The sequence below is a fragment of the Pocillopora verrucosa genome, chromosome 4 (assembly GCF_036669915.1).
Source record: "Pocillopora verrucosa isolate sample1 chromosome 4, ASM3666991v2, whole genome shotgun sequence".
Taxonomy (NCBI): domain Eukaryota; kingdom Metazoa; phylum Cnidaria; class Anthozoa; order Scleractinia; family Pocilloporidae; genus Pocillopora; species Pocillopora verrucosa.
Genome location: NC_089315.1, coordinates 13786180 through 13805267, shown reverse-complemented (window position 1 = coordinate 13805267; position 19088 = coordinate 13786180). Strand labels below are relative to the sequence as shown.

Below are 19088 nucleotides of genomic sequence, written 5' to 3'. Positions count from 1 at the left end.
AAAATTTCTGGAATAGGACTTCTTGAGGTTGGAAAACGGACGGGGAAATAAAAGGAAGTAACAGCCGAGAAATGTTGGGATACTGACATGAGCTTTACTACACGTGAGTCATAAAAATTTGGGAAGTTGGAATTATAGTTAACGATTAAGTGTAGTTATAATTCTATTTTCATTCCGTTGTTGTCTTTCCTTCAGACTGATTTCAATCTGAGACGAAACGTTCACAAAGATTAATTCGATCACTAAGTTCCTTCTGCCAGCTATCGTTGTTCATTGAAATGCTTATAGTAACTCTTTCTTTCAATAAAAAAAATCACTCGTGGATCTGTCAAAGGTATCCAATCATGCTGTAAACATGAAGTTTCTGATGTCTGGTAAATCTATCTCCTCTCGTCAAGTTATACTGAAAAAGTAGGCCACTGTGTTGGTAGTCACGATAAATCATTTCTTTAGGTAAATAGATTCGCATTTGTCACACGAATATCTAAGGAAATGAATGAATGGGAATCGATTGGAAAGTGGTACTTATTGCCATTAAGATCGAAGCAGAAAATAATTTGGTGCATGTGGGAAATTAGAAGGAAATCATTTTACAGATGCTGTGACCCCGTGACAGGAGAACCTCTCGTGTTTCGTCGAAGAATTGTGTCCACGTAATTTTCAACCTTCAACTCCCATGATTCAAATGGTTGATATGCCTCTGATTGTTACACATTCATCTGACTGCCAAAAATTTAAATTAGATAAGAACATATCACGTTATGTCAATGATAAAGCTTTTCTTCAGCAATCAGTTTGTCTCTGCGCATGATCTGTTTGATGCATAGTGTACAAATAATGAGAGGTGAGGTTAGTGTTAAAGCGCTTTTGGGTGTCAGACGGATAAATATAAATATTTGTTATGCATGACGCCTGTGGGCAGGTTACAGAGGTCAAATTAGAAAACCCGCGTCCTTTCTTACATTACAGTTTCAAGCCATCCTGCTTTCACTTATCATTACAGAGCTGAAAACACTTGACCGCGGAACATGTCTTCAAGGCGCCTTCTTAGCACTGCCTTCCTCTTGTTGTTGTTCGTTGGTAAGTACTAAGATTAATATACTACCTTTGGCAAAAGGCAAGCGCCCGTTTTCCTTACACTACGGGGCGCTTCAGCTACAAAACTTGAGTATTGTGTTTCTAGCTGCTTATCTCCTTCAATACGTCTATTTGATAAAGTTCGTTATAAATCACGCTCACTTGAAAGACGTCTCTGCGTTTCTTTGAAGTTCTTGAAACAGTTAAAATGGCGAATATTTGATAAAATCGGCCATGGTCGAAAGGAAATTTTCAAATGAAAACATGATGATGAATTTAATTAGGCGGCCAATACAGCGAGTTCTCTTTGACTGGAAATGTATCTTACTTGAATATGAAGCAAAATGTTGGTTATTTTTTTCATTTTTACGTATCACTGTTACCGTTGTTAAGGTATCGAAATGCTAAGAAAAAAGAAAATTCAGTTACTTTGGAGATTCAGAAATGCCATTTCTTTCTGCATGAAAACAATGTCTCAAAATGACATTGAAACTCTGATGTGTTTATCATGAGAAACAGAAGTTACTTTTGGTTATGTCAATCAAAATATCAACTGGAATAAACATCGAAAGGTTTGTCATATCATTACATCTAAAATAATCTCAGGAAAGAAGAAGGCGCAATTAAGTTCCCGGTCGAATTTTAACGAAAATGAACGAAGCTATCAGAAAGAGAGGATGAAAGTAAACCCTTTCGAGATGATTTGAAATCAGTCAATTAATTCACGCTAAATGCGTTCCCAAAAATGATGAAACGCCATATGTGCTGTTTTGATGAATCTGTGACATTTGTTTCCTTCTGTCATGGATTACAACTGAAGATTAAAGGACCAAAACTAGGCTTTCATCTTTCATAATAAGCTCCTTTGCCTTGAAAGGACCGCATCATCTAATTAATTTAAGAGACTTCCAGGCTTGAGTTCTAAGCCCTTTTTGGACACAATCGCCTAAAGGAGGTTTTGGGAACCAGACATTATTCATCATTTGGGAGGATCACTGGTTTTAAGGGGGACTGGAGGGGGGATCAGTCGTCGCCGACAGAGTATCAAGGAGGGACTCTTCATTGGCGGTTAATTAGTGGGCAAGTAGGGTATCATAAGCCTTATGGGGGAATAGGATAAATTTTATCGCAGCACAACCAGAAACCTCTAAACTTCAATTCCACCCCCCACCCCACCCCCCTCAGGCGATAAATTGTGACCGGTCTTTAAATAGCATTTTGCAACTGGCAGGTCTGGTGTCCAACATGTCATCATCGTCATGTCCGCAAGAGGAAAAGTTATCACCGAATAAGTTGAAAATGGACACCGCTTTTGTGAATATCAGTTCCACTTTAGAGGAGCCTATTACAATATCAGGGATATCGTCAAACTGTTACGAGGTGATAAAACAGTGTGTTCGTGTTCATAACTTTGTTTTTGGCCCGACTAGGTGCCATTTTTATCCGTGCCGCCAGGCGAGGGAGCCCAAAACATTTATATCAAAGACAATAAACTGTACTAGGATTTTAATCACTTGAAGAGCACTGATAAAATAGAATGACAGAAAAATAAAAAATAAAAATAACAGCCTGAACTACCACGCGAGCAAGTGAACCATTTTGCACGATGCCCGACAAATTGATAATAATATCCATTTTGTTGCATCGATTAAACTTGTGCTTCTTGGCGCATTTAATATATGTTGTTAGGTCGACTCTACTGCTAAATTGCCTAAAGGAACATATAAATAATTTCTCAAGGAGCACACATAGTAATAAAGGGTGGCAAGATCGATGGTATTATCAAATAACATCATTCATTCTTCGTTCTTTACAACCGTGCGTTCGTAAGTTAAGGGCAAGCGAGTACAGACTCCAGTTTTGGCCGATCACAAAAGGCAAGAGACCATGAGCTGCTCATGTTCCGGCTCTAGAAAAAGTCAAGCATCCATTTAAATAAATTAATAATTTTTTTTTTTTTGCAGTGCCCAATACAGGAAATTATACCTCAGCTCCTCAATGGAGCCGCCCCCCTTGTGGTAAACACACATTACAGTTTTACCATCTCTGTTAAAATCAAAAATGGATCTCAAGAGTTATGCAGGTTTGTGACTGACTCAATATTAATTTCAATTTCAACGAGGCTCAAGTAAAAAGTGAAATTTTTAGGCGATATCAGCATTGATTAGCTCGTCGGCGAAGAACTTGCTAATTCAAGACGACTGAACATTAAAAAAATAATTCCAATGAAACAAGAAGAGCCAGCTGAGGCATAGGATTCTTTAGCCAACGTTCAGAGGGGTGGGGGGGGGGGGAAAGGTAGTGTCAACAACCCCAACCGAGAAAGTAGCGGAAATCGACACCAGCATAGGCAGAGATAAAAAAAAAAAAAGAATATAAGGGATAACATTCGGGCACTTGAAGAGAAAAGAAAAAGTTTGTAAAAGTTTTTGGATTTATCTCGGTCTGAGTGCGGCATGGTTCATGTAGGTGTATTTGTTCAGTTTAAGATAAATTTACGTGCTGTTTTATTTGCACTATAAAGTGATTGACGAGAAACACTATATCTCATCAGGAAGTTAAAATGTTGGAAGCAATGTTATAGTATTGATTGCCATGCGTTTAGGAAGCTACCTTTCGAGGGACAACTACAGTTAGCACCTGAGATCACTTTAAATCATTACTCGACCTCTTCCAGATTAGTGTCCTCGGTATTTTCGTCCCAATGTTGACTGTGTGATGTGTTTTACAGGCTTAGTTACCTTTTTGGTGAGAGAGGTTGGTACGAGTATAACATCCATCATTCTGATGGCCAATCATCAAACAAGGTCACATGCAAACTAGAGATCAAGCGGTCACCCGATTACCCATACATGCGTGAGTATCTGTTTATCTCATCCTATTCTAGTGATTAATCTTTGTATTGAAAATTAAAAATCTATCATGATACCATGGATAGTTAGGATCACTCATGTGGAAGGCATTTTTTTTCTTTTTCGCAAATGAATGATACGAATCTTTCCAAGAAAGTCTTAGTAGATTGAGGAAAAAGTCACCAGAAACAAATATGAGCAAAAAAGACGGAACAAAAGTCAAGTACTGTAAATGGATGGACGAACGAACGTTTTTGACAAAATTTTCTGTTTTTTTCTTTCCCTTTTATGATCAGCTCTATGGATAGCCCTCGGAGCGCTCTTTTGCATGGCTGTTATATGGGTTTTACTTACCTGTATTGGAAGGTAAATAACTTCCTCGAAATCAAAAAATTTATCGAAGAACATTTTTGAAGTTACGTGTTAAAAGTTATCCACTCTGTGTTTGTTCTTGAAAACTCGCGCCGTCTTGTCAACCGAACGGATAAAAAACAGTACAACTAATCGCTAATTGCTCCTCCGAGTTTTCCCGCTCTTGAAACTTGTTTTTTTTTCTTTTAATTTTTTGTTTACGTTGTGGGCTCTCATTGATTCTTTGTGATCTTCGCCCTCTTTAATTGGATAGACATAATTATCTTGCTTTGGGTTGGGAGAAAGAAGAAGTTAATCTCTGTCTTTTTTAGTCTATAATCTTGCGTCGACACAGGACCAAACACATGAAAGGCAGAGCACGTAGCAAGTGCCCACGATGCAAGGGAAACATTTATATAAAATTAAACATATCTCATCATCCATTACTATACTACTGACTCAGGTCACGGTTAACCTAATCTTGTTATTGTATTATCGAGTTCCTATGGCAGTTCATCATTCAATTACCAGATTACCTAAGTATTATATCAAGAGGGTTTGATAAAATTTACCGCAAACTTGGTTTGATGTCGTGTATTTTCATAAACAGGAAATGCAAAGTCGCTTGCAAGAAAGAAAATTCGAACATGATGAATCAGGTAAGAGCATGCAGTAACATGTCCGCGCTAACGCCAGTTTTTATGAAACGAAATCTTCAGAAGTTGATGGGGGGGGGGTAGGGGGGGGGGGGGGAGGAGATTAAAAACCTCCTTTTAAGGGCTAGAGAGGCAACCTTCAACGTAACCATCTTGTAAGGCTTAACCTAAAGCGTGAGCTTCGGGTGTTCAGTATATCTACATAAATCCTTTTAAATCTTTTTTCAAGGCCAAATACTAAAAGCCGAAATGTCACATTTTTAATTCAAGTTTATCCATTAAACGAATTTTTTTCCGTGCATATTGATTTAAGTCCTGGTTGCTGTTCTATTTCTAATACCTCAGCAAGTTTATTCAAATTAAACGTTTTTCTTCTCAACTCAAGGATGGTAATTTTGTCAATTTTTTTTTTTGTAGGCCGATGAGATCGATGACAGAGAAGACACAGAAATGGTATGCTCTGAGTCCTTCAAGTTTGTTTTAATTTATTAATTGTTTATTGTACCTTTAAAAAAAATGAGTTTAATGTCTGAAAGCTGGCTGTATTCAAAATCAAACCCTCGTTGTAGTATTGTTGATCGCCTCGATATCAATTAAAGAAGTATTTCTTAGTTTTTGTCGTTGTTTTGTTGTTAGTTGTCAAAAGTCTTAAATTACAATTAAATTAATTGATTCATCAGTCATTTCTTAATTAGTTGATTACTTAATTAATGAACGATTTATGCCGACCAATTTTATTTTATTGCGCACCACTAGCACGTGACTGGAGAGGGAGAACAACAAATGCTACCAGAGGTAAAATGTGATGTCCTTTCCCTTTCAATTTTTATTTTCTTTTTTCCTTCCTTTTTTCTTATTCTTTCCGTTCTGTGCTTTTATGTTGTTCAATACCTCCAATTCCGATTCATTACTTTCTTCGTCTAGAAACTGTCCTGAAGAAGAACTCTTTTTAACCAAAAGAATGGTATGTTCAGGTATTGTTCAATAGAGGTTCTTTTTGTTTTGTTTTTTCAGACTCAGCTTAAAGCCAGGTCGAGGAGGTTGAAGTCTTTAGATACGTTTCGAGGGTATGTCATGTTACAGCATCGACTAATGAGTATCTTGGTGGTGGAGCAATTTTAGAATTGAGCGGTTTTTGATAAGCATTCCAAGAAACACTATGAACCACTTTCTCGACCCATCAGATGAAAATTTATATCCATTTAATGATTGGCTACTCCTGTGTTTGCACGCTTGATTAAAATTTACCTTTTTGATGGGAAGTGCTCACAAGCTCCTCACAAGATTTGACTTTTTTCTCAAGAGCCTTTTGTATTTACTTTGAGTCTCGTTTTACGATAACTGATGGAAATGCGTTCTAAAACGTTAATTGACATTAACCCTGAGTCTTGCAACGAAAGTGAAGTTTGGTTAAAGTTAGAAGAAATTTTAGCATTTTGACCGAGGTTTGTTTTCTGGACTGCTCTTGTCTCCTTTTGTAGAATTGCAATAACACTGATGATATTTGTGAACTATGGTGGTGGTGGATATTACTTCTTCGGGCATGCCGTGTGGAATGGTAAAATATAATAAGCATGTTATATATGTTAACTTCCTGACTTATGAATTCAGAGCGCGCGGCATTCTCTCTTTAGTCTCCTTCACGGCCGTTGTTTGGTATCTACGCCCGACGCGTTCTCTCTTTTAGGAGAGCGAATGTATTGGGTGATGATATCAAACAGTGGCTCCCAAGCAATCCACATGTCTGTTGTCTCTATTTTGCGTAGTAACTAAGAGTTAAGTCTTTAAGACTTTTAACCTAATTCAAAACCGTGGCAATTGGATTTTACTTAACGAAGAACTTGTAAAGGGAAAAATCAACCATTAAATTCTTTAAAGCTTAGTTTACCAAATGTTGGGTTATGTGACAAAAGATCCTTTTTTTTTAAACACGTATCCATCGCTTCACCTTTCTGTCTCTTTTTTAAACAGGATTGTTGGTCGCTGATCTCGTCTTTCCATGGTATGTTGCAGATAATTCTAGTGGGAGGCCAGAATCAAGCAAAACGATCGAATTGTATTCTGTCTACACTAAAAAGAAAGGCGGAGGTTTTCAAATTCTCCCTTGTAAGCCTCATTAAATCGGTGTGGACAAGGCATGGGTTGCAAAAGATTTTAGTTATTCGAAGTCAAATTATCTATTTTCTTATAATTTATCTATTCAGATGTATCTGTTGATCTATTTGATTATTCATTCATTGATCAATTATTGACTTGTTCATTCTAGGTTTATCTGGATCATGGGAGTCTCAATCACTTTATCTTTTCGCTCGTTGAGACGCAAGAAAACAAGCAAGCCTAGAATAGCATGTAAAATCCTAAAACGAAGCTTCATCTTGTTCGCACTGGGTCTGTTTACCAGCAACTGTAAGTGACCAATCAAAAGGGTTCAATAAAGAATAGGCAAGAACCGTTAAAGTTGGCCATAAATGATTTGCCTCGAGTTGATAGAAGCGAAATCATAGGTAGCTTGGGCATCATCGCTCTTCACCTTAGTTCATGACCTCGCAATGGTGTCATTCCTCTGAAAACGTTTGTTTTATTAGGCAGTTATTCCTATGGAAATCGGGTTAACAATGACAATACAGTTAACAGACTGCAAGGCTCTCAATACAAACTTAAGCCCTCATTAGTATCGGGGTGCTCATATCGATGTACGTTATAACGGGTGTCTGTCAGGCGAGAGCTTACTACACTGTTAGAACATGATTAGTTGCGCATGCAATCAATTTGTATTTCTCCAACGCGATAGCTTATCAGAGTGCACGTGATGATTAAATGCATGGCCACATGAATCACGAACTTCTACGATAACTTGAATGAATTTATCGTTTTAGACGGTAACCTGAAGTACTACAGAATCCCTGGAGTTCTTCAGAGGTTTGGAGTTTGTTACTTCTTCGTTGCCATGATGCAGTTGCTACTGCCTCCTATGGAAAAAGGCGAAAAAAAGGTAGCATTAAAGGTTTTCGCTCTTCGCATAAGCTAAACCCTTGTAACCGTGTAGCGAGAGCTTAAGATTTTCATAAGTAATTCCTACTTCTTTGTTATCATAGAAAAGATGGTGGGAAGTGTTTCGAGATGTGTTTGGTTTATGGAAGCAGTGGATCTTTGTGCTGATGCTACTCGCTGGCTATCTTGCGCTTACCTATGGAGTGGATGTGCCTGGATGTCCCAAGTAAGGAGTATAGTTTGTTTTAAAAGAAGTAAAAGAAGTAAAACGAATCTCTCGAGTTATAGCGCGTTTCGGAGTCATAAGACCGAAGCAATCAGAACAAGGCAATCTGCTTCCAGCGCGGGAGACCATGCATGATGAGCAAAGACCCACATGCTTTTTTTTTTTTTTAAACTGAGTTTAATGTAAGTTGGCCACCATAAAGAGTTTCTAAAGCTGACGTTTCAAACATTAGCCCTTCGCTAGGGCTTGGTTTTAGTTTTGCATCTAAAGGGTAGAGACGGCTTTTCTAGTTCTTCTAGACCAATCATTGAGCCTACCAAAGCAACGCCAATACAATTCCGGCTTAGTTTCGACAGACGGTCAATAATTGGTTTATTGAATGATCAGGGTAGTTGACCTTGAATGTTTTTACATCAGCTATACATCTAGTGTACGCCACGAGAATGACTGTATAACAGTTCTACATTCGCCCCCACCCCCCCCCCCTTTTTTTTGTAAGGAACTTATTTACTAACTACATTACGATTGCAGGGGTTACACGGGTCCGGGGGGCATTGGGGAAGGATACCCAAATGCTTTTAACTGCACTGGAGGAATGGCGGGGTACATTGACACAATCGCCTTAGGCAACCATCTTTACAGGTTTCCTACTATCAAGGTTAAGTAACAAAGTCATTTCTTGAACTCAAGATACATGCGCACTAAAGTTCCGAGTGGAAAAAAAGATTACCCGACAACACTTGGTCAAAATCATTCACCGAATGTGGAAAGTTGTACCTTTCTCAGCTCATTTTTACTCAGTTCGCTTTGTAATTTTTCTTTTATTTTTGCCTAGTCAAACGACGTAGGTTGATATTGAAAACGTTGTCTTAGTGTGAATCACTCGTTTCACACGATAATCATCTTTTCCCTTCATATGTACTTTCCAATCTTTTTTGCCAGTTTCTGCACCTAATCACAAATCTCTCGTGTTCTGCTCGAACAGGGTGTCTACAAAACTACCTTACCATATGACCCGGAGGGGATCCTTGGATGCCTAACTTCTATTGTTTTGGTTTTCTTTGGCGTTCAGGTAAGAAAATAAAATGTATTTGCTATCTATGAAAAAACAGACGCGTTCTTTTCTTAGTGTTTTTTTGGTATCTTAGCACACTGCTTGTCAAATTTGGCAATACTTTTGCGGTGTTTAAAACAAACACAAGCAAACAAAACCGAGAGAAAAAATTGAAAACAAAAACACCTAATCACACAAACCTGCGTACTTGTAGTTCTTGAAGGTTAGCGGTGCTGCACCTCGCATTGTTGATAGGAGCTAATGATTACTTTGCCCTATGTATTCTCCCCGGATCATTATCAGTAGCTGGTCTGAGTCCAGCTACTGATAATAATCCCTGCCTCCTTCTTGGTATAACGTGAAAATCGGCCATCAGATAACATAAAAGCATAGATAGGCAACAAATATTTTCAAACCATATCGCGTCGTCACGTTGTGTTTATGTTGGTTGATTGCATCGCAAAAACCGTGGAGCATTTGACGAAAATCGACATCGTTACAGAACATTACAGAACTGTGCATTACAGAACCCTTCTAACCAAGCAGTGAGAAAAAAAATATGCATATATTGGCTAGTTATTTCGCTTCTGTCATCTGCTTACCTGAGTATCGCATTCCTTAGTCGTGACAAAAATGGTTCTTCGCAAACCATTACTAAATTCACCGCGTGTTCTGAAGAGCCAGCATATTGTATTGCTTACAGCCATGCGGTTTCCTGGACTACACGATTAATCATTTATAGGTTGTAGGACATATATATAACATATGATTTCAGAGGGGTTAAATACTTCGAAGATTTCGAAGAGTGAGTGACTCTCCCAAATGATGACTGCATACTTCTTGGGAAATTTGCACGAGCGATTCTAAATTTTTTCTCGTTGCTTCTACGGTGGCTCTTGGTTGGTTAAAAAACAATATCCTATTCATCGGGTTCACACATTGCGTGCAGTGAATAATTACCAAGTCTCTTCAAAGAGCACATAGTTCTTGCCAATCAGATGGAGCTACTTTAGTACATAAATTATTCTAGTTTAGTTTTGGATGGATAATTTAACTGAAATCAAAATTACATCATATTACTGTCATAAGGACAACAACAACAATAACAACAATCAATCTTTATTTGTAAGCTCTCTGGCTTTATAAGCTGTAACACACACAAAAAAAGATAATAAGATTGCTGGCTGCCTGGAATAATCATAGGGGCTATTGGAGCCAGGCAGCCAGTTGACCTCTACATTAAGAACAGAATGAAAAAGCATCCTGCAGGAGCTAGTAGGATTTGGGGGATCACATTGTTTTCAGGGGGAACCTGAGGAGAGGAGGAGATATGTCCAGTGAATAGGTGGGTGATCAGTTGATCAGTTGATCAGTTGTCGCAAGAGACTATATTATATTTATATTCTCTTCGATGTCGTCAACAGAGTAAAAAGGGGGTACAGTGGAAAAACGACTGCCAATTAAGTGAAAATGAGGGGGAGGGAAATCATAAGAATATTATAGAGCCTTATGGGGGAATGAAGTAAATTTTAATCGCTACACAACCAAAATGCTTTCAACCCCCCCCCCCCCCCCCTTTCAGTTGATAAATAGTGCCCGTCCATTATTGTATTATTTTCTTCTTCCGAACAGGCTGGTCACATACTGACAATTCATTCCAAACATAGACCACGACTCATCAGGTGGATAACCTGGGCGGTTCTGATGGTGAGAGGTTTCAATGATAATCTTATAATAGAGAAAACATTTTAGCTTTTAACCAGCATTGAATCACACGTGAAGGTTTGAAATAATTTTCATGTTACATTCTTCAGACTGCATTTACGTTGGGCCTGTGTGGAGCCACAAAAAATGAAGGGATCGTTCCAATCAACAAAAATATATGGTAACAAAATGATCCATTTTGATTTTAAATTTCGCGCCCTGATAACTTGGGCCGCGCCTGAAGCTGCTTGGGTTTACAAGTATATTTTGCACCGGCAGTAAAACTTTAATTTACGAAATTATCATCGTTTAGCAGCCAAAAACATTTTTCAAAGAGGAAATATCTTTTTAGGTCGGTGTCGTTCGTCTTAGCCACGGGAGCGAGTGCATTCTTTCTGTTTGCTATTTGTTATCTTCTGACTGACGTCCTGGATTGGTGGAATGGTGCACCCTTCTTTTACCCAGGTAAGAGTCTAAGAAAACTGCTAAGATGTAAACATACAAAGGAATTTATTACGATTACAGGAAACCCAATTATTTAAAACGCTTTTTATTAGATCATCTGGTCCAAAACAAAACAAAAAATTAGTGACAATTTTTGGACGATGCATGAGTTAACATTCAACAACTTATGATTTTTTCCTTTGACAAACTGTCTCAAATCTTCGGGGCTTATCGCTGATAATGTATCCTTACGATGTCTAACTTGTTTGTTTATTAGAAAGAGGGACCCCATCAGGGAACCAACACGTGACGTCACACCCAATTCATTGTCTTCATGATAAACCGTGATATAACATTCTTGTCTCCTCGTGATGTATCATATATTTTGATCCCAAACAACCCAGTGCGCAGATTTTCATCGATAAATATGGCATAAAAGTCAAAATCAAGCGACACTGCATCTTATAATTTTGGTTCAAGAGAGAATTGACGTAAGAGCTTAATCGCCTAATATGACCCTATTTCCAAGGGAAGATCTGTCGGAACTTTAGTTCATAATCAAGCTATCTGGTCTTCCAAAGATTGCATCTAGCGCTCTTGTTGCTTGATTAATTTTGTGGGAGGAAAACGTTAATTCATTAGAAGACTTGAATGGTCATGTGTCAGAAAACAATGACATACAATTGGTTATTTCTATATTCTATCAGGATCTTTGGAATCAGGAATGATTTAAAAGGGATTAACTTTGAATTAAGGCCATTTGTAGGGTTTAAGTTTGACGCTCCAATTTTTCTCGATAATTTTGCTTATTTTGGGATGCATGACTCTTCTTTTATAGGTATGAACTCCATTCTTGTGTACGTTGGTCATGGTATTCTGTGGAGACACTTTCCCTTCAGCTGGGAGATGGATGAGTATGGCGGCCACGCGGAGAAACTAGGCATGAGCTTAGCTGGAACTGCCTTGTGGGTTCTGATAGCGTATTGCCTTTTTACTAAAAATGTTTTCCTGAAGATTTAAAAGATCTCATTTTGAAAACGTTTTGAAGCATCATTTCTACTGACAAGGACATCTAAGGAAACTTGAACATCAGTGATCTCTCGGTTACTGAAAATATCCTACAACATAAGATAAGGACTCGTGAGCCAACATCAGATGTCTACGCTTCATCGCTATTCCTTAACATTACACTTAGAACAGTTCATAACTGCTTCAGGTTTTTCAATTAAATCATTGGGCTGGGCTATAAGGGCCGGGGAGCGAATAACTGATAAAGCGATAAAGCTAAACTCGGCTCTTGAAAAACTATAACATAAGTTAGCAGGTCATCGACCATTACTGTGCAAAAGCGTCAAAGGACAGGTCTTAGTCTATTTGCTACATACGCTAAGTCTCAGTCGTAAATCTACGCTCTCAGATGATCTTAATTAAGTCATTCCATAGATTTACAAGAGCGAAACTGCATGGAATAAAATCTACAGCTTTAATGATAAAGGCGTAGGAGTGCATCATTCTAAAGGAAAAGGTTTATTGATCGAGCTGAATTGTAACCTTGTAAATGTGTTGTCTATTTATCTTCTTGTGAAAGAAAAAAAGCAGCGAAATCACCTCACTCCAAATGATAGCGCCCCTTATGCTTATTTTTATTTTAAAACATGATGGGATTAAATTGGCTGTTTCAGGCCTTCAGAGAAGTCAGAAACGTTTAGCTGCCTGCGACCGTAGGAAACACACTTTTGTCCTGTTGTCTTATATCATTGTTTACAAAAATACAGGCGTCGTCAAGATTTAATCTTACAGACATACATTAAATTTATGATAGTGTTATACACCCATCGCTAAGTTTTTCTGAGCTGTTGTGCGTTTGGTCAGTTTATGACTTCGGCTAAGAGAAAATAATGCAGTAGCTTTTTAACGCTTTTTTAACTCTCATCTACTTACGAACATGCTGATTAATCCAGTCAACATAGGGAGCTAACTTGGTGTAGAATGTATATCGACCGTAAATACCACAGCCCTCTCCCCAGCTAACAAGACCTACAGCGACCCACTTCCATGCACCGCCCTTCAACACCCTCATAACAAAAGGCCCTCCACTGTCGCCCGTGCATGGTCCGATTCCATTTCTATCGCTTCCAGCGCAAAATTCTAACGAGTCGTTAAAGTGATAATCAGTAGAGTTCTGGCAGAGTTTCGAGTCTTGAATTTGAAAATGAGCGGATCTTAATACCGCTGATGAGGAATACTTCGAGTCGGCTGTCTCTCCTGGATTAAGCACTTGGGTGGCTCCCCAACCAGCAACAAATCCATGAGCTCCAGGTGTTGCATTTTCGTGGTATGACGTGCTGTTTTCTGCTTGTGGAAGGCAAACTTTACGTACATTCCGAGTAAGTGTGACTCTGAAAGATAACTTGACTAAGGCAATATCGTTTTCTTTGTATTCGTCGTGGTATTTGGGATGCATGATTATTTTGGTCGCAAAATACACTCGTTCCGAGGCTTCTTCTATGGTGCGCACACTGTCACCGACCTTAATCTTGTACCTGAAGAGAAAACCCACTTCAGTTAGAGGCGTCGTAGAGGCGTGTAGCGCTCTCAGAAAAATCGGCCTCAAACTAAAACGAACCACAGAAAAATTGCGAAAGTCGTGGAGCAAACGATGAAAGTTTAAGTGGTTTAAGTCTGAATTCTTTCTGATTACGTCAAAGTCAAATATAGAGGAAACTTACATTTCCGGGGGTGAAATGAGAGATTTTCTAACGTGGTCATCCGCGTGTGTGTACATGAAGCAGTGGGCAGCAGTGATTATCCACTGTCGAGTGATAAGGGCAGCTCCACAGAGAAAATGTTCTTTTCCTACATACAAAATGCAAATATCAAACTAAACGAAAACAATCTCTAAATCAAACGCGCAGCTCCACGTCAGCACGAGGAAAACAGGGATGAGGAAGGACAGATTGCGCTGAAGGAATAAGAAAGCAACCGCATCGATTATTATCAACTGAAGGAGCCTCGCCATTATGATATTTTCGGTTTTCTTGTTGCTCACTTGGATTATTGGTAGTTGTTCGTACAGTATGAGATAAATACGACTAGATGCAAAAGGTGTCTCCGGAACAGTTCATCTTATTAGCTCGTATTCTCCTTGGGGATTTTTGAGTTAATCATTCGGGAATGTGTCAGAAAAGCAGAGAGTTCCCTATTCATACACTCGTCCGGTATTCCGTGTTGTCCATTCTTTTCCGCACCTATTCCGAGCGCCCCGTTAGATTTGGCATCCCACTTAGTTTTGTGAAAGTTGTTGAACTGAGAAGGAGCCTTCGGAAAAAAAGGGTACAATGTTAGGCATCATTACATATCTCACCGGTCGTTTGGTCAATTCGATAAAGTCCAGCTTGCCAAGGCCACATCCCGTGGGTGCTGATAACACCACCCACCATTCGAGAAAGGCGGATTCTCTTCCTTTCACCGCATTTGGAATAATCTAAAAATGACAAATGCGGCAGTGTTACAATTGAGCAAGTAATTTTTTTAACTCTAGCTCTTCGCCTAATTCCTTTACCAACAAATTATTTTCAGTCCCACAGTTTTATTTAAGGAGGGGGAGGGGGCGTTTTCTTTGAAATGCAAAGCCATTGAAAAAAGGTGAAAAAAAATGGAGGAAAGGGGAAGGAACAAAAATACTTCTGTGGATTGACTGATGTGGTGGTTTTCCGAAGAAAGATTGAAAGGAGAGGCAGATAAACAATGTATTACCTTTCACTTGCGAGGGGGGCAGACACTTGGGTTTACGGTCACTCCAGCTGCCATCGTAACAGATGATTCTCCTGGGCCCTTGAATCTTCAGTGATTTTTGACACTGGAAACTCACTTGTTTTGCATGCCTAAAGTTGTTCCCGATTCTCCGCCCCCCGGCTGGCACTCCTGGGTTACTGCAATGGGCTGAATGCACATTGATAACGTTCTAGCGTTATTTGATGTTAATGGTTTTTACAACACTCAGTCGAAAAGGGACTGCATTAACTTGTAGGACAAGCGTTTTTTTCCTCTAAGCAAGCGGTGGCGAGCGCGTAGCGAGCGCAACAAGTGACACACGCCTACCAGGCGTCTCGCTCCCCCACGCTGTCCTCGTTCACGCCTCGCGCTCGCCATCGCATCGCTGAAAAACGCAAAAAAAACGAAGCTTGTCCCTTTAAAAAAGAGCGATGAACGGATATACCTTTACAAAGTGTCGGTTTGCCACTCCATTCACCATTTGCTTGACAAAACCTTCTTCGACTTCCAACGATTGAATACCGTTTTTTCCTGCAAATAAAATCAGCTCTACCACCGAATGTAGTTTTAGTTTCCTTGATTTTCATCCCATGGGCTGGATCTGGCAGACTTCCACAGTCAACAACTACCAAAATGATAAAAATTAAAGGAATTAAGAGATAAACGTTCATGATATCTTTTAAAGGTTTTCGTTATGCTGACAATTTCTAACAGGTCCAAACGTTAGTCACTGAAGGGTAGCTGAACTTTGGGCGTCTTCATGCTGCTCAACGGGCTCATGGTCTCTTGTGTTGATTCAATGTGTTTGCTGTTAGAAATTGTATTAAGAACGTTTATTTTACTCATCATTTTTCGCTGCGCTTAAAAAAAAGGACCCAAATTTTCTTAAGTAATGGGCGTATTTGCCATTTCATCGGCATTTTTACTCTCCGTTTTTCGTTTTTAGTGATACCTCTATGGTTGTTAGTCTTCGATATTTATTTAGACAGTCACTGTTTCTGTTGTCGTTTTTTTGTCGTTTTTACCTTCGCATGTAGGCGCTGCTTTGTTCCAGGTTTTATTTTTCAAGCACTCTATAACTGCTGCTCCTTGCAAGACAAATCCGGTTTCACATGAAAATCTAACCCTTTGACCTACAGAGTAAGCACTTCCAAATCTTTTACCATTTTTGGGCACACGTGGGCTTCGGCACTCTTTCGAAGCTAAAAATCAAAAGAATTCTCACTATTTTTTTCAAAACGACGACTGTAACATGAATGAAACATTGTGAAAAGTATAAAAGGTACTGATATATACATTTCTATTGTCAGTATCCATGCGGCTTGGCCAAATTGTAGAATTTTTTCCACTCAAAACTCGAAAGGAAGGTGTTACGTTAGTGCGAGCACAAGAAAGGGATAAAGTCTAATGAAGCACGCCTTTGTCACCGGCTATTTAAGACGCTTCACATGTGTGCAATCAAGCGAGGAGTCACGCAAGGCTATCCTTTAAGTTGCAAATGATTTGGCAGTATTATGGCGTAATTTCATTTTCGTAACTAATTGTACTTGCCTACACAAGTAAAGGTTAACTTCGTCCACGTTGTTCCTAGGCACTTAACAAGAACAAGGCCAGACAAGCGTTGATATCCTGGCTTACAAGTGTATAATATTACGGTTCCTTTGCTGTAACCGCTTGATGTTGGCTTTGTTGACTCAGAGCGAATGGCAGCATTGCTTGGAAGAGGTGGAGGTCCGCAAGATGAAGCTATTAGGAAGAAGATTTCAAATTCTATTTTGATAGCCTTACAATGGTTTTCTGCGAAGAAATAGATGAGTAGTGTAGGTGGGGAAAGCAAGCACGGTTTTAATGTAACTGCTCCATTTCTTAGACGAAAGAGACTAACCTGCAGAACGGGAGTAATTGTTTTGAATTTTTAACGCAAACATAGGTAAGGGTGAGGCATGCGCGACTCACGCGCGAGGGGAGGCGCTACTCTACTTGTGCGTGAATCGCGCTTCGCGCTCGCCTTGCGTTTGCCTGTTCTGCAGGTTAAAAGAGAGAGAGTGAGATGGTGTACGAACTGCTTGTCTCTTGATCTTTGTTCACTTGAATGTTTGGTTTTGAGAATTCGCGTCCTCTGAGGCTCATGACGGTTTGAATTCAATCGAGAACTTTTGACGTTACATTTCGGTTCTCATTTGACCCCGAAATGGGAAATTCGTGAGCGACTTTCTAATTTTCACTCTCAAGGGGTGGCTCGTAATTCCTTATGTCAATAATTCTTTTTCTAAGCGGGGAGGGAAGGGGGTCGGTCGTCGAATCAAGCAAGATGTTCTTCCCCACCCCTTTCCACACGATTTAAGTTTGCAAGGGGGTCCTATCACTGTACTTTGTAATAACCATATCGCATGATGCCACCGTGTAACAGATATCTTTGTTTATGCGAGACAACCGGCTATTGACTCCGCATAGCAATAACAGCCGGTATAGTTTACGTAAAGAGACAAGTTTGGGCAAATCAGGTGATTATGTTCCTTTTTTTCTCGAGAAACCAGGAAGAAAACAGTTTTAATTCAACGTTACCATGATGACAACTAATTCCCTCAACGGCGCACGATATAATTTGATTTGATATGTTTTTTTCCTTAATTAGCATTCGCCAGAACCACCACATTTTTCATTTGGTGCATGTTTGGCGTTATTTTGAGTTCTCATATCACTGAAATTTATCGGAGATCGTTTCAGCTTGTTTTGATTAAAAGACTGATAAGAGTAACTATGTTCAACTTATTCTGGACTGATAAAATAATGTTTTGGTGCAAATTTTATCTACAAACTATATTATTGTTGGTTGAGTTCTACTCTTACCTTTCACTTGCGGTAGAAATATGCAAACGCAAAGTACCAGTATTTGCAACACGTTGGTGGGGGTCATTTTGGTAATTATCCTTTAAGCGAAACAACAAGAGTGTTGGTGAATTCGAAGAATTCCTTTGAAGCTTAGACGGAAGTAAGACAGAGAATAAGCCTCTTTTTAAATTGTTTATAATCATCAGCTAAATTTGACTTTGATAAAGGGGGTAAGTTTCTAAAGAAACTGTGGTGCTGCGTCGGTAGAAGAGTATAACAGGGTAATTTAGTATTATCAACTGAGTTGGACGTAAATTGGCCACCGTAAAGAGGTTCAAAAGCTGACGTTTCGAAGGTTAGTCCTTCGTTGGAGGTAATTTTTCGCCATTCGCTCTGACGAAGGGCTAACGCTCGAAATGTCAGCTTTGAAACTTGTTACGGTGGCTAATTAAGTATTATCAACTCAGTTGATAATACTTAATTACCCTGGTAAGTTTGACTTGTGATTGGTTTATAGATACGAAGGAACTGTTATTCCTGAGGAATCTATTTTTTAATTTTTTCCCTCGAAGCACCACAGTTTCTTTAAAAACTTACCCCCTTTTATAATATTTGTTTCCTACTGCGAAATGAAGACGAAACAATTCTCCATACATAATGTAGCATAATCGAATTCATGATTTAGGTCACTTTTGTAGCAAATGACGATTTAGGCAGGAATGAAACGTAATCTTTGTTGAAAAAACAGTTAAGGCTAAGATACTCGATAGTCACAATAGCCGGCAGGAAATACCTTGCCTTATCTTTCACAATCGTCAAGTCCATCACGTTCCCAACCTCGTATGTTCCTGTTGCGCTGACTAACCCTTTTCTTCCCTTTGTTTAGACAGGCTTTCTTGATCACATTTCTCCTCCCTCCCCCCGGTGTCCAACACAAACACACACACTACTTCATCCTCAATTACCCCGCTTTCCTTGTCGTCGGTAAGATAAAAGAGCGTTACTAAAGACTTTGTCATATGGACCCTGAAGAAGAGACTTAATTTACTGAAAATAACCTGAAATTATAAGTGGTACGTGTTTGTGGATCTACGTATTCTCTCCACGCTTAAGCGCAGCGGGGAAAA

General features: G+C 39.2%; 2 protein-coding genes across 3 annotated transcripts; one reads left to right on the top strand and one right to left on the bottom strand.

Moving 5' to 3' along the window:
* The first annotated feature begins 84 nt into the window (after positions 1–84).
* On the top strand, positions 85–12849 carry LOC131772899 (heparan-alpha-glucosaminide N-acetyltransferase). Of its 2 annotated transcripts, none has more exons than XM_066166117.1 (21): positions 85–103; positions 1004–1080; positions 2309–2457; positions 3042–3160; positions 3809–3933; positions 4226–4295; positions 4891–4939; positions 5354–5389; positions 5693–5731; positions 5951–6003; positions 6418–6494; positions 6908–6938; positions 7203–7342; positions 7813–7928; positions 8032–8153; positions 8685–8811; positions 9139–9225; positions 10840–10914; positions 11022–11092; positions 11264–11376; positions 12194–12849. In XM_066166117.1, the coding sequence occupies exons 2-21, from the start codon at positions 1029–1031 to the stop codon at positions 12373–12375; spliced, it is 1833 nt and encodes a 610-aa protein (XP_066022214.1). In that variant the 5' UTR covers positions 85–103; positions 1004–1028; the 3' UTR covers positions 12376–12849. The 2 variants fall into 2 exon arrangements, with proteins under 2 accessions (XP_066022214.1, XP_058944844.2); XM_059088861.2 differs by lacking the exon at positions 85–103 and adding an exon at positions 836–849.
* Positions 12850–12979: 130 nt separating this feature from the next.
* LOC131772900 (coagulation factor X) lies at positions 12980–19059 on the bottom strand. Its single transcript, XM_059088862.2, has 9 exons — positions 18755–19059; positions 17980–18059; positions 16681–16875; positions 16155–16331; positions 15575–15754; positions 15112–15297; positions 14720–14839; positions 14085–14211; positions 12980–13898 (listed from the first exon to the last, which is right to left on the bottom strand). Exons 1-9 carry the CDS (start codon positions 18784–18786, stop codon positions 13289–13291), a joined length of 1707 nt encoding a protein of 568 aa, XP_058944845.2. The 5' UTR covers positions 18787–19059; the 3' UTR covers positions 12980–13288.
* Positions 19060–19088: the final 29 nt, after the last annotated feature.

Coding starts and splice junctions, on each gene's coding strand:
- LOC131772900 (XM_059088862.2), bottom strand. CDS start 18,786: ATGGACTTGACGATTGTGAAAGATAAGGCAAG. Junction 15,755..16,154: donor AGCAGCGCCTACATGCGAAG/GTAAAAACGACA, acceptor TCATTTTGGTAG/TTGTTGACTGTGGAAGTCTG. Junction 14,212..14,719: donor TCGAATTGACCAAACGACCG/GTGAGATATGTA, acceptor TTTTGTATGTAG/GAAAAGAACATTTTCTCTGT.
- LOC131772899 (XM_066166117.1), top strand. CDS start 1,029: ATGTCTTCAAGGCGCCTTCTTAGCACTGCCTTCCTCTTGTTGTTGTTC. Junction 4,296..4,890: donor TTACTTACCTGTATTGGAAG/GTAAATAACTTC, acceptor TTTCATAAACAG/GAAATGCAAAGTCGCTTGCA. Junction 7,929..8,031: donor TGGAAAAAGGCGAAAAAAAG/GTAGCATTAAAG, acceptor TTGTTATCATAG/AAAAGATGGTGGGAAGTGTT.